Raw genomic sequence first — 15557 nt, 5'->3', positions numbered from 1 at the left:
CACATGTGTGACAACAAAAGTCATTGTTCCAGTTCCTCATTGAAAACTGATGCTGCCTCTCAAGAGTCTGGGAGCCTGCGCGTGATTGACAGCTCCATCTTTACAGAGGCCATCCGACAAAAAAGGCAGAAAGGGAGAGGCCATCCCCGCCCACTGAGCCGAAGGCGCTTGAAGACCAGAAGTGAACCGGGGAGATAACAAATAAATAAATAAATAAACAAAAGCAATAGCAGCCGTCTTAAAGCCAGGCGAGAGGAGCGTGATGCTTCTCAAATTCCCTTTTATGCTCAGGAATACTAATCCCACGCAATTTCTAATTGGACTTGTTTATCACAGTCCTGACATTTTAACAACTGCCCATATGTTGTTCAATGCAAAACGTTGGTCTTATCTTACTCATAAAGAGATAATTACTGGTTTCATAAGGCAATATAAACGCTTCGTTACATCAAGAACCTCGTATCCGTTCCCTGGATGCGGTAGGTAAAAAAATAAACACACTCCAATCGCTTCCATTTGCCGGGGAAAGATATCTGAGGTGAGACAAACTATATGCATGTGGAAATAGGGGTGATGGATATCATCTACAACACGAAAAAAAAAAAAAAAAAAAAAAAAAAAGCTGTTAGGGTAATAGCCTTCCTGAACTCACACAAATAAATGTTCCACAGCCTGTGCTGACATAGTTAAAAATGAAGAGAAATGTAGCAATGTAAAATTCTCTACAAGCTGTTAATATTTCATGAGTAGCCGTTCTGACACTGTCAGTGTCTGCCTAATTTGTATGGCACGCAGGGAGAGGGGAAGGGAAAAAGCTGGAGACGGGGAGAGAGAAAAAAATGGGGGAAGAGAGGGTGGATGGAAGCGGAATAAATAGAAGAAAATATAAGATAAAGGTGGAAAAGCGCCTCCAAAAAGACTTCAAGATGTGGCGCGCTGGCTGACAGTGAATTTTTTTTGGAAGTCAGCATGGTACAAAGAACATTTGAAATGGCCCATTTAACAGCACTGTACTCCACTCCCAGCCGATGCCACCATTTGCATACTTCATATCAGATGAAGATGGATGGTGAAAATCAGTGTCACTGAGATGAGCGTTTTATCAAGGTTACACTATCCTCCAAACTCCTAAAACCTCTTTATCTCATCTCTGTTGTCAGAATATTAACTTAACAACACAATCTCTTTGCAGCAGAGGCCGGAGCGACGTTAATTTATCTGCTGGAAGAGCAGTGACAGGGTGGCCAGCTGGCTTTTACAGCGGCAAGCACTCTTTATTTTGATCATCAATTCATGTTCTGATTTTTTTCTTTTGTCTTTTATTTTATTAACTGAATCATTGTTTAGTCTAAAAAATGGACAGAAAACTTTGAAAGGAAACCCGTGGAGATTATTTAATTTCTTGTTTTGCCTGACTATAAGTATAAGACACATATTCAATTACTAATTACAGGGTACAGCAGAAAATCCAACCAGTGAGAAGAATTTTCAGCCCATCAATAAACTGATTTATTCTCTCTTTATTCCAGCAGGAAAATATCTCCTTAATGGCCGTTGGTGAAGCTAACATTCGTGCTACAGCTTCAGGGTAGATGGGCGCTGACAACGCAGCGCATTTAGAAATGTATTTATTTCCAGTGGTTTTTGGGGTATTTGCAGAGAATTCTGTTGAATTCATATTCAATATGAAGCATTTGAGAGACACCCTTTGATGTTTACTTGCAAAACACTCACATATTTGTGAGCGCAGCCTGGTTCTAACCTGGAAGCCGGCCCAAACTTCGCTCTCCCACAAAATTTTTGTGGTGGAAAGTTGGCCTGGAGTCACTCCGATGGGAGCCGATTATGCCCGGGCGAAGATCAAACAAATCTGCTTGACAAGCTTTGTGCGGTAAGAAGAGAAGGCCAGAAGAGCAACAGCAATGCAGTCATACATGTCATCTGAGCCCTGTTGAGTCAAATTTGTTTCGGACAAAGTGTCTGTGATTGGTTGCTGGACTATCCAACTATGCATGAGTTTGTTTTTTCTCTGTATTGGTTGAAACGCTCCATAATGAAATCCAAATGGGGGCTTTCACGCACTTGAGCTCTAATTTTCACCAATAGGATTTTATACTCGGCGTATTAAAAACACAAGTGTTTAATTTATTCTGTTTTTAGCAGCCTTTGCGTGCGCGGTTTTAACCGCATTATTGTCTCGCCTGGATGGAGCAGTGACCCCCCTGGAAAAGTAATGAGCCCGTTTCACCGCCTCCTGGACAATCCTAGGTCAAATGCTGTTCGGATTCCAAGCTCTGCAGCCATCCATGTTTAGTGAAACATCATTAGACCTCTCCCTGTCAGCCTACAGAATCCTTCCTTTTGTCTGCATGATTAGCTGCTGGTTCCTCATTATGGAGGTGCGGACTGAGGTTCCATTTCAAGCCTCTGTGACTCCCACCTTTACTTCAGTCCACTAGTCATAACAATGTCACGGCAGCGCACAGGCCACAGCGCGATCTAACAAGAATTACACACCGAGGGCCGCGTCCAACAGGGCAGACACGGCCACCGGTTACACTTTAGAGGTCAGTGAGGTATCTCCGCATACGACTTTCAACACCCTCCCCGACCGTCCGAAAGCGGCTCCAACCAAGTGCACATCCTCCATCGACTCTCTTGGTGTAATGTTGCACCGCGGAGAGAAAATGACAGACCATAATAAAGCAGGAAGAGGAGCTTACTTCAGTGAGCATAAGTTATTTCTGGAAGAGGATGTCTGCAGATAACAAAGAGCTGTCAAAATGCAAAATGTAACAGGTCCACGGTGAAATAAAATCTGTTATAAAAAAAAAAAATAATGAAATAGCATCGGTGAAGAGAAACCCCACGTTTTGCGTCTTTGATCCCACCTGCTGTGACCCCCGCCGATGCGGCAGACGATCACACCCTGCGCTTTAAGTTCCCCACCACGTCACCGGTGTTGATGCTGGGAAGGCGTCCAAAATCACAATACATTTCAGCTACGGAACATTTGTTTCCTTTCAGGGGGGGGACAGGCGGGCGAGGGGGACGGGGACGCGCGGGGTCCAAACATGCTCCCGCTACATTTTTCTGTCCTGCCACATTGCATGACAGTTTATTTTGGGAAGCGTAGGTTGGCACCTGAGACACAAAGCTGACAAAGCACTCGGGTGTCACTTCAATGAGGCCAGTTGGTGCCATGACAATGCCTCCGGCCATGCAGGACTACAAGATGGACAACACTGCGCTGAATATCTTGGCAATGTAGGAAAAGGGGCATCAGCTGTTTGCACAATTTTCCTCCTCCGAGGAGAACAAAGCAGCGCGCGCAGGCTTCGGATCGGAGGCTGTGGCAAGAGGGATTCCACCTCAGATTACAGGACGTCAATAAAATCTCAACTGCTGTGATGGACTGTTGCGCCCGTTCGCCGTGTTTCCTTGCCTTTCAACCCAGTGCTGCTGCGCATTACGATCCTTAAATTGTGGGTAAGAAAAAAAACATCTGGGTGAAATACATGCGAGGGTGAATTAGCTCTTTTTAAATTTTCATCAGATCCGAAAACACATCTCTCCAAACTTCGCGTGTCACGATAATCCATTCAGCCAAGCATTCTCCGCTGTTTGTTTCTCTTGCGCAACCAGTTGTTTAAATTATCATTAAAAAGTGACAAACCCCATCACATGAGCTGACATCAGTGCTTTTTAATGCTGGAGTGAGAACACGCTGTGATGTCTGAAAACAGACGCTTAAGTAATGAATTATGGATAAACCAGAAGCACCTACAGATTAGAGTCCACCGTTCATAAGTAGCTCTTGAAATGAGAAAATTCCACGTCTTCTCCGAGACTCAATCCAGTCACTGGATTTCATATAATAACGCCAACTTCATTCACTGCGCATTCACAGGTTGGGGCGTGCGCGTCTTAATGACGGCCCCTGTGAGTTTGTTTTTGCCGGAGCTGGTGGAACGATGGAGAAGACGAGCCGCAACTGCGACCTGCATTAGCTCGGCCAATTACGGGCCTTCATGCGACGCTTCGTGTGGCTCTGCGAGGCTGGCGAAGCCGAGGGAGACGTCAGCGTGCCGCTAGACGCCACCGCTGCGAGTCGCTGAAATCAAAAGGAAAAGTACAACACGCAGCACAGACCGAACAGCGTGTCGTTTCAGACTAAGCTCTGTAAATATTGAGGAAACGCTCATGTGATAAGTTTCTATTATGGCAAGAGCTTGGGAGTTCAGTTTACAGCCGTGGGTACTCTAAAATACTACTTTCCAGAAAATGAAGGGTTGTGTAATACTGTAATACCTGACACACACACACATGCACACACTCCTGACTGAACAGTGAATACATATCCTGTTTCTCATAATGCAGTGGTGACTGAGTGCAGATAAGATTACCGACTCCTTCAAAAACACACACACACACGCTCAAGAGCCCCGCGCGCACACACACACACGCCCGTACTGTAAAGTGACAAAGCAACTGCTTTGCTGTGTTAAATATCAGATGCAAATGAAAAGAGAAAATCTATCATGACTCTAATGTGGCCTGATAGGAGGGGGCGCACTCTCCTCTGAGGAGCGGAGCGGTGTGAGGAGGGTGATGTATGGAGGAGCTGGATGAGAGGTGAAAAGCGTAGCGAGACGGACGGAGGGAGGGGTGGATTGCTGGGAGGGAAGGGAGGAGGTGAGGAGGGAGCGTGGGGTGGGGGTGGTGGGTGGGGTGGGAGGGGGGCAGGCAGTCCTGCCAGACTCCTGAGAGCCCAGGGCAAAAGTGGAATAAATGTTGATTAGTGTTGATTTTGTCCAACGAGCACCCGGCAACTGACAGTGGGACTAAGCTGCAGCGAAAGGGAACCATTAATCTTGGTCTGGTTTAAGTAGTGTATATTAATTTGTGTCATTTCCACTACGTGGAGAGAGGCCTCTCTCCCTCTCTCTTTTTTTTTCTCTCTCTCTCTCCCTCCAGTGTTTGAAAGCCGTTGCAGCCGAGCCTCCTTCACAGTGAACATACAGTGGAAGCCTGGAGGTGGCGTCTGCAAGTAGCAGCAGGGGAGAGTGGAGGAAATGAGATTCCAAACACTACATTATGGAAAATGAACTCCTGGGGGGTTGGTATGGCAACCACATTTAAATGTGCCATTGCATGTTCAATTTAACGTGCATAACAAATTTGCAGACTTGATTAAATTCGTTACATATTAAGGAGACCGGTATGTGTGTGTGTATATATATATATATGTGTGTATATAGGAAAAAGAAAAAAAAAAAGCGGGACAAACCTGCAGGGACCGAGACTGCACAGGGAGCCTTGATCGAGGTAAATGGCACAACAGTGATATTTTAGCCATCGTTTCTCAGCGCTGAGCACCGGAGTCGACATTCGGGTAAAGGATTGAGGCCCGCGCTCTTTTACAAGTCTGCTCGGATCTTGCCTTCATTCTGTAATCTCCACACCGGCAGAGCAGCTCGGAGCGAGGTGTAATTTTTCTACAAACTACATTCCAGCGGCCTTCAGCCGAGAGGAAAAAAATCATTCATCAGTTCAGGAAATTCAGAAGTTAAAAATATAAAAACGGTTTAGCGCTGGCGCTTCCTTTTCACAAGGATGAGAGTAGGGTACGACAATACGGATACGACTCCTGGAGAAGAAAAAAAAAAAATAGATCACTTTCCTTGTACATGTGATGTCAGTGTTAATTACCAAATCGCAGCACAGTAAGATTCCTATAATTAAGCTCCTTAATATGATTAACATGTATCAATTAGGAGAATGACAATTTGCATAATGTATAATGTAACCACATTGTTCTATACTGTAATGGTATTAAGTCACCATTTACAATGCTGTCACTCACTGATGATCCTGTGATTAGGATTCTGCATCGAACACAGAACCGGAAAAGTCGATATACGCGTCTCGCGCCGGTTAATCAAAAAACATCTTGCCCAGTTGTCTGCATCCTCGGAGCAGAATTAGGCTTCAGCTCTTCCTCTCTCTCAGTGGATGAATAAGCAGGAGAGATTGGGGAAACAGCTGTGGCGGCGAGCTTGGCATTTCTCTCCCCACGAATGCTGCTGCATCAGCACAGGCGAGGAAGGATAAGAGGGAGACAAAAGCTGCACGTACCCGTGTCCGCCGAGAGACGATCACGAGAGCGGAAGCACGGCCCTGTAAGACCTACTGTACGCCGCCGTGTAATGTTGCGCACAGAGGGTAACGTGCGCCGTTAACGCCCGCCTGTTTGCACTGTCAACGACTCCCAACAAACCCTGCAAGAAGCTGTTACGGCCCGGCCTGACGAGCAGTTTGCTGCGTGCCACCACTTTAGGACTGCAGCTCATCCACTATCTGACATTTTATAGGTCCTCTGATTAATACATCAATCAAGAAAATAACTTGGATATTAATTTAAACAGCTTTTTTTTTCTAGTTTAGCAATTGATGATTTGGATTAAAGGCTCAGAAATGAACTGTCATTAATTAATCACGACTAATTACTAATTACGGCTCCAAATCTCTTGGTTTTGTCTAAAGCTGCAATGATCAATTAATAGATTAGGGCAGTAGACCAAATATTAATTTACTATATTAATGTTCAAAAAAAGTGACAAATTTATGTTTTTGAAGGTGATATTTTGCTTCACATTCTGAGAAATTATGTTTTTGACTTTTTTCTATTTTATTTAAGAGAAAGTAAATAATAATATTAATTAATTCATTAGTTTAAAAAAACAAACTGTTTTAGTTGCAGCCATGTTTTTTTTTTAATCTAAAACGAGCGCTGAAAACTTTGAGAAATAATAATCACATATCCAAACTACTGGTAATTCATTTCCTGCAGATAATCTTCTCAATGAATTGAGCGACAGCACTAGCACCGCACCAGCTCATATCGCGTTTTAAAGATTACATCACACCTGAACCCTTTGAAGGCTGTTCCAGTGTGTTTCTCTGTAATACAAATAGGCAGATGCCAAGCATCTGAACGGTCTGACAAGTCAATGTGGTGTAGGCTTCCATGCACCTTCCATAATCAGACCTCTGGCTCATTTCATCCTGTCAAACGCTGCTCGACTGCCCTCTGTAAAACACCCTATTTTCACCCTTCAAAAAATAACATTACATCACTCGGCTAGTCATTTTTATAAATGGAGGATCCCCTAGGCTTGAAACCTTACACTATACAAACACGGGCCACGAGAAAGCTGGCCTTTTGTCGAGGTTGAGAGGAAAAAAATTAAACACTAAGTCAGAGCAGTGCATTTACTGAGCAGCTCAGTCAAGGAGTGGTTTTGTTTGACAGTGCCAGAGATTTATGATGTTGATGAAGTGTTTACAGAGGTCAAGGCAGCTCATTTTCCAAATCAGTTTGTCAAGCTTTTGCTTATATAAAGGGGCCTTTTTTTTTTTTATCAATCAATAAAAAAATAAAAAAAAGTGATGGTGATGACCTGGGGAAATCAGTCAGTCCACCTTAAAAAATACCTGGAACAAAGACAGACAGATTATCTGATACGTCTATATTTACCAGCCCGTTAACTTAAGGAATTCAGTTAGTGAGAGGTTAAGGTTTCACGGCCCAATAGCAGCGGAGTCAAACTGTTGATATATTTTTGGAAAGTCTCTGTGAGAAACTAACAGAGCGCACCGACGTTGCTAGGACGAGCACCAACACAGGCAGACCCGGACGCTTTTACCTTTGCTCTACATTTAGGACACATGCAGTCACATAATTAATATGCTCTATATATTTTATGCTCCGTCTCCTCTTAGGAATGTATTATGCCACACAAGCACACACACACACACACACACACACACGGCGTCTGAAAAACAGCATTCCTTTGAAGTAAAATAGACAACCCAAATATGCCTGGAATGAAACTGGGCGAAGACGGAGGCGGTGTCTGCGTTTCTTTTTTTCTTTTTTTTTTTTTTTAAAAACCCTAAACAGAAAACAAAAAAAGTCATAGTTTTAAATAAAGAGTTCCTTCCTTCTTCCTTTCCTCTGGGGCGCCGCTGCACTATTGTGCTTGTTTAAACTGCACAATATTTCTGTTGGCCATCCCTCACTTCATCCCAGCAAAAATACACAGAGCGGGTCACAAGTTCAGGCCCTAGATCAGCGGCGGCATTGTGTCCTGCAGGTGCTGTCAGCTGCTCCAGGGACAGCCAGGGATGGAAAATATACACAAGCAAACAGCAGCTCTGTGGATACACACTCTGTCTCTGCACTCGGTTACAGCTCAACTGCAGCTGAGTGACTAAAGCTGTTGGTCTGTACACTAATATTTAAAGTTGCTTCAGAAGGATTTCGTAGGTCACATCAATTCTAGTACTTACTGTAAAATAAAGTCCTTTAAGAGCTTTTTTTTCTTCTTCTTCTTTTTTTCCACAAACCACAAACCTAAGAATCTCAACTAACATGTGAGCCAAAAAAAAACTGCTTACTCTGCTCTGTCCTGGTCTGCGCAGTCGAAATGTAAATGCAATAAACTGAGAAATCGAAAGTTAAACTTACAATACCTTAAAAAAATTTACTCATAACCCACGTCACTGTGTTTTAACCTGAATTTTAAGGGAGACAGGCGCCACTAGATGGAGCAACAAGCTGCGACTCTTTCAAACCGCTGTAGTTAATTAACACTGAAATTCAAACTCGTGCATTACCAGGGAAATACTGATTCGTATAAGCAGTAGCTCTGTTAAATATGCACTGCTGGGCTCAGCAAAAAAAAAAATAAGAATCTAAGTGATACGTATTGGTTTTCTCTTCCAAGTCGTATGGTCTTGATTTGATGAGCAGACACAACATTTGACTTGATTTTCCTAACGTGTGAGTCCCATGAACTTTTCCGCAGACTTCTTTCATGGAAAGGAAATGGATCTTTCTAACACTCAACACATACTTTAAACCTGACAGCACTGCTGAGATGTTGAGAGCGAGGATGAAATTACTCTTCACTGCAGGCGCGACAGAACATTATTGAAAACTACTTTATTAATTAAGCTGATTAAAAAGGTTGGGAACTTTTTTTTTAAAACTTGAATTAGTCCATAAATGTGTCTTGCTAACACTTGAGCAGAGCTAACTGTGTAAAGTGAAAGTCCACAAGCGACCAGATCTCGTGCGTAAAGCTCCATAAGCTGCACCTTGTACACATAGGTTACCAGCTGAAAGAGAAAAGACAGGGTGTGCGGGCAGGAAGAGGTCCAAGTTACTTTGTACTCTCAGCAGAGCCGAACTCTGGGTGAACTCCGAGAAGCGCCAGGGAGTAAAACACTATGCATAACTGTGTCACTGCCCCCCCCCCCCCCCCTCCGAAAAAACCTACCAAGACAACAAAAAGAAGAGCGAGCCAGCAGGCTTCAAAAGGCCCCCCTGCTCTCTCCCGAGGCAGCGGCCGATTCAAGATAAACTGCCAGGCTCAGGTTGGGTTGAGGTGGGGGTAAGGGGGGGGCAGCAAGGTGAACTTCAATGAAAACCTCAATGAAAACCATGAAAGCACCCGGCGAGGGTGGGCTCACACACACACGCACAAGGAACAATATAAACAGCACCAGCCTCCGCCACCACAAAGGTCAAGTATGAGCAAGTGCAACTTTAAAGACAATGAAAACAATATCGTCCTCGTCCGACAGCCATTCCCTTTGATTTCATGCACTGATGAGTGTGAAACACCCACGCAACGCGCTCGCTCTCGTCCTAAACTGCCACGCTTTTCGCGACTCAGTATCTCGACAGTGTAAGTTCTGGAGAGTCCTATGGCACATCAGCATAAAAACAGGGAAATGAAAGATGAGACGCACGCTATCACTCTGAAGTGCACTGAATTCCGTCTGTGCCAATTTCCAAAATGTCACGGGGAAAATGATTTGGAAACATGACTTACGCCTCCTATGTTATGTTATTTCTCTCCTAGCAATTATTCTGCTGACATGCTCCCTCACAACTGCTTTAATGGAGAGACACAATGCATAATAGAAAGAGACGTATTCACCAGACTTGACAGATAACTCACAAGGGGAGACGTCAGCGTGCTTGTGACAATTTTGCTCAATACTCTCTATTATTCCACAATAGCATAACAAAAAAAAAAAAAAAAAAAACTCATTCATATTTTGACACGATAATTGATAAGGGCTGTTGGAGGTAATTGTCCGCAGTTCCTATTGTGAAACGCGCAGACTTTACAGCTACAGGAGGAAACACACGTCTTGCATGTCAGTGAAATTTATATGGTGAATTGTGCTGCGAGTGAGCCACCAACATCAGGTTCTCCGATGTGAATTTGAGCCTCAACAGAAAGTGACTCTTTGATGATTAAACACACACACACACTCACATAACACTCTTTCTCACGGAGAGCAGGTACTGTGCCTCTGTGTTTTTTTTTTTTAAAGCTGCGTATCACTGGGTGCTCTACTGTATTCCTACTTCACCTGGGTGAGGATACTTGGAGGCAACAACAGAGCAGTCCTCACAGTGCACAGTACTCCTGTGTAGAATTAGCATTAGCAACGTACCTGTTTTCTCTTTGATTTCACACAAGACATTGAAAAGAGCTGGCTTCATTCTGTGACAGTTCAGAGCGTGTTTCCTGAAACAGAAAAGTGGCTCCATGAACAAACCAACATCCAACCTTCATCCAAAACTTAGCCAGAGTCTAAATTACTGGACATTTGTTTTTTTGTCTTTTTGTTTTGTTTTGTTTTTAAAGTTAAGGTAAATGCTACAGTACAATTATAGGTCTGTGATTACAGAAAAGACATTTCCAAGTGGATTATTAACACCTGCACCTTCATCAAGCTTAATGTGTTGCCCTTTGATTGTATTGTGATTATAGCTATATGTGTAAAATATATAATTCATCACATACATGCTACATAAATAAAACAATTGATTTTTAACACGTGCAATTTCAGCTTGACTCATTTTATGGTGGCGTACACAAACGGGTAAAATCTGAGAAAGTTGCATTTGCGTTTGCTCCCAGCTGCAAACAAACTGCACAGCACTTGGGAGAGAGGCTGGACTGTTACTGAGTCCAAATCATATTTAGAATAAATGATGAGCTTCGCGTCCGTGTTGACCAATAAATGCAGCGTGGCTCAAATAAGGTGGCGAGTGTTTTAAAAACGCTCTCGGTGGCCGACACGCTGGCAATAAACGCCACTTCGTACACTTTAATTTTCAGTTGGAGCGCGGTTGTCGAGTTATTTTAATTAGAGCAAAATCGTTCTGTCGGCTTTTTGCACAAGGCAACGCGACGCCCTCGTGTTTTTTTCTTGTCATCCAAATCTCCATTTATTTTGAATTTGTATATTTTTTTTTGCTACATGCTCATATTTTTTTCCCCTAATGTTTCCAATTTTTTATATTTTTTCCCTCTAGTTTGCCGCCTCCTCCTCCTCCTCCTGGCAGTGAACCGGTTCACGTCCTTTACCTGGCTTGGGCTTCGTCCAGACTTTGATCCGTGATGGTCATGATTTGCTGTAAAATGTCTCCAATGTCCTGTTTTCTTCCGTCGCCGTCCGTTCCTCCGGTGCCTTCCTGCATATGCTGCGGCAGGCCGGGGTGCCCTGCCATGCCTACCCCCGTGTGAGAGTGCATCAACCTCGGCTGCTCGTCCATCTCTTCCTCTTCCCTCTTATCTAATTCTCTGTGGCGCTCTCGCGGCTGAAATCCTGCAAAAATACATAAAAGAAAAAAAGAAGGAGGGAGGGAAAAATCCCGATAATTGCGCCGCGCACCCGGGTTTTTCCTCGCAGGAGCGTTTAGTGGCGCTCAGCGAACAGGGGGGGAGAAAAAAAAAGAGGTTTCGGAGTGGAAAGCGGAGAATCGAGCCCTCCTGCTCTCTAGCTGCCTCTCTCTCAGCTGGTCGGAGCTGAATGTGAAATCTGATCTGAACTGCTGCTGCCTTCACTGGAGTAGGGTGTGCGTAAGAGACAGCCAGTGTTCCACTACTAACGCGCACGCTTTCTCGCAGTCTCGCGCAGTGATTCAAACCCCTTCTCCCTGTCAAATTACAAAAAAAAAGAAAAAAAGACAAGTGGCAGCGAGAAATAAAAAGTGAGGGTTTATTTCACTCACTCCATCCTCTTGCTTTAGTCATGTACAGTACAGACTGGGCAGGCGGCATCACAGCAGAGAGCATGAGAGTCAGACTCCGCCTACGCGACATGATTGGGAATATACTGTAAGACCATTTAGCCCCACCTTGAGGTGCCTCTCATGAAACGTCGATCATTAAGAGTGGGATGCAGAGGAGAAGCTGGGAGATGTGGCTGTAGCCTGCGACCTGGGAGACTGTACAGAGTGGCAACACCATGATGGATGGAGCCTGAACTCCAAATAAATAATAGTGGCTGAGACATGAGGTCTGCTTCAGTCTCTCCTTCTGACCTCAGGAAGAGCCTCCTCTGGCTCCGCCAGTCTCCGCAGGAGACCATTTCATTTCCATGCAGTGCCAAGACAATGTGCACTAATCAAGTAAAACCGCTGGCCGGTCTCATTTGTTAAAAATATTGGATAGATAATGTGCATGTGGACTTGTAGGCTTACAGCTGGATAAAAACCCAGTCTGCTCAGAATAAATACACATTTCTGATATAATTCATATTTCATGTCCATGTTCACAAGAATCCTTTAAGAATCCTTTACTTTAAGACATGCTTGTTTTCTCGCGGTGGGCGCATCGGCTTTGTTCATTCATTTTCAGGTATGTTGCAGGGCCACGCTTGGCTGACTTTGGCAGGGTCCTCCTAATGTAAGGCGGTGACCCATGTTGCGCAGCCAAGCAGCAAGGCCCGAGTGTGTCTGGCCAGGCTGAAAAGTGCCCTTCAGGCCCAGTGCTGCCTCACTGCTGCTGCTCCCTCCACCACTGTGAGCCATTCAGAGGAAGAGAGAGGAGGAGCAGTGCATATATATGTATATATACATACATACATATATATATATTACTACAGTATCCTAAAAATCCAAGAGACTATAGTGTTTATTGTAAACAGATGTTGTTGGGCTGCTAACTAAATATTTCATCTACCTTTATCTGAAATCAATACGAAGATCTTCCCAACTCTTGGAAATTTTGGAAACAATTTTTATCTCATCTAATGCACCATAAACAAATAGTCATTGGAGCTTTGCACACAGTGTGCATCCTTGAGGTCTAACCAACGACCTAAATACATTACATTTCCACGAATAAAAAGGATTTGTAAAACTGACTTTATGACCATTTACAAAAAACGACCTTGTTTACACTCATTGCTTTCTTAAGCCTTCCTCTTGCCTACACTTCTTAGTGCATGGCTGCATCTCATGACACTCCTGCTGGCAGGTATGGTTGTACGTAAAGATGGACCATTAGCTTGGCAGTGCCTGACTCTGCCAAGCTAATGCTGTGTTCGTGATACAAGCATAAAAAGTAGTAAAAATAAACATTGTTGTGCATTGATATCAAAGCAAAGAGTTCGTAACCTGGCAGGGCGACGACGTGTCACTCAAAGCAACCATACCTTTAGTTATGCATAACTTTAAGCTTTGGTATAATTTAACGACTAAAACAGATTTTTGTACCGGACCGTAAACGGTTCATTTCTGCCGAAAAGTTGGTTTAACATTGACGTCTATGGGGTTTGACTCACGTTGGGTACCAGCCTCAGGTGGCCATTTGAGGAACTGCACTTTTTGGATCTTCCACAGTTTCTTCGTTTTTCAGTCGCTGTGCACAAACAAAACAAACATCCTCTTGTAAAAACCTAGTGTTACAGTGCTACCATCAGAAACTTAAGCATTCTGAAGAAAAAAAAAACATTTTCTTCAATACAATTTAAAGTCGGCTATTCAAATGCTAATGTTTTCGTTTTAAAAAGTTTGACTGGTGAAATGAAGTGCATCATCACAGTCTAATTCTCATCCTCTACTAACCAGCAAGCGACAAAAACACACAGGGTATTTTACTGCTAATTTATTTTATGGAAACTTGAGACACTTATAAGTAACACTCTCTGCAAAAATTAACCTCAAAGGATGCAATAAAAGCCACTATTTTACCATCTTATTAAGGCTGATTCATCGCAAAACATTCCCCGTATGATATTAAACTATTTTAAAATCATCAAGGATCAGAGTTTTCTCCTTTCCAATTCAAAAATATGCAACTGGAATGCACCTACTGGAATTCCTCTGTACAACCATTAGCATATTTGAGTTTGAAGTGCAGCGGCAGTGACATCTCAGACTGTTTCCTGGGCCTCAGGTGGAGCTGCAGAGAAATCCTGGAGCTACGTTGCTATTCTCCCCGTAGGAGCTTCTGTGAAGCAGCAGCTATGTAAATTGGGAGCAGAATATGTATGATGGATAATGGTAAGTGTGGTAAGTTTCGCTGCCATCTGCTCAGTAGTAGAATAATGAGAATACCTAAGGGGGTCTCTGTTACACCAACATCCATATGACTCCCCAACATCTGCTAAGTTATGTTAGCAGGGCATTTAGAAATCTAAATATATGCTGATACTTTCGGGCTACATGGCAAGGCAAACAAATCACAGAGCTGGCACTGATCTTCCTCCATTCATTGCCAGGATGATGCATGATTTGCCACTCACTAGTGATGAAACAGGAAATGCTAATAGATGTCCTAGTAAAATGCTTAATTTGCAGCGGAGATAGACGCAGTATACTGCTGAGTGCAGGGCTGAATGCATGAATTTCCCTGTACCAGAGTGCCATCTACCCTGTTGGGATTCTGTGAGAGTGTCACAGCTATTAAAAGTAACAAAGGCAAACTCTAACAGTGGTGGCAAATATAACGCCCAGGTGTAGGACACGACAGCAGCTTCGTCCCTCACACCTCTGCTCTGTCCTCCAAGGCAGCAGCAGAGGGAAACAGAGTCGACTGGAAATAAATCATGTACACAAGAAACAGACTCATAACAGAACTTGTCTACATGAGAACTTAATGTGTTGATTTATACATTGCCAGATGCTTTACTTTTTCCTGGCGGCTCTGTGGTTAGCACTGATGCTTCTTAGCGTGAAGGTCCGGGTTCAAGTCCGCCTCGGGCCTTTCTGGGTGCAGTTAGCATGTTCTTCCTGTGTCTGTGTAGGTTTTCTCCGAGTACTCCAGTTTCCTCCCACTTCCAAAGGTATTCTCGTTAGGCTAATTAGTGATTTGAGGTGTGAGTGTGAGTATGAGTGCGAATGATTGTTTGTCTATGTGTAAGGCTGCCAACCTGTCCAGGGTGCAGCCCGCCTCTCGCCCGGTGACAGCTGGGATGGGCTCCAGCAACCCCCATGACCCCAGTGAGGCTAAGCGCTGCTGGCTACTTCTCCATCTGCAGTTTTCGAATTGATAATTTTGGATCAATAACGATGGAACACATAGGGAGAAAAATCTTGGAGGTTTCGGAGATACGAACATTTACAGGATTCATCTTCTGCAAAACTTCAGCGAAAGTCTTAGACGCCATCCCTGAAAGTGAAGCAGCAAGTAAAAACAAAACTGAACCTGACTGGCAAAAAAAGACACAGTGCCAAC

General features: G+C 43.8%; 1 protein-coding gene across 3 annotated transcripts in view; it reads right to left on the bottom strand.

The window, feature by feature from the left end:
* LOC125009296 (pre-B-cell leukemia transcription factor 1) overlaps positions 1-12190 on the bottom strand; it is a 57030-nt gene extending 44840 nt beyond the window's left edge. Inside the window, exons 1-2 of one of the 3 annotated variants that reach the window (XM_047587124.1) lie at positions 11460-12190; positions 10540-10613 (exon numbers count right to left, since the gene is read on the bottom strand). In XM_047587124.1, coding sequence (XP_047443080.1) covers positions 10540-10613; positions 11460-11647 — 262 coding nt within the window. In that variant the 5' untranslated portion in view covers positions 11648-12190. The remainder of the gene's footprint in view (positions 1-10539; positions 10614-11459) is intronic. The other 2 variants (XM_047587122.1, XM_047587125.1) reach the window with 2 other exon arrangements.
* Positions 12191-15557: the final 3367 nt, after the last annotated feature.

Source organism: Mugil cephalus, chromosome 6, assembly GCF_022458985.1.
Source record: "Mugil cephalus isolate CIBA_MC_2020 chromosome 6, CIBA_Mcephalus_1.1, whole genome shotgun sequence".
Classification (NCBI taxonomy): Eukaryota; Metazoa; Chordata; class Actinopteri; order Mugiliformes; family Mugilidae; genus Mugil; species Mugil cephalus.
This window is presented reverse-complemented; position numbering and strand designations above follow the sequence as displayed.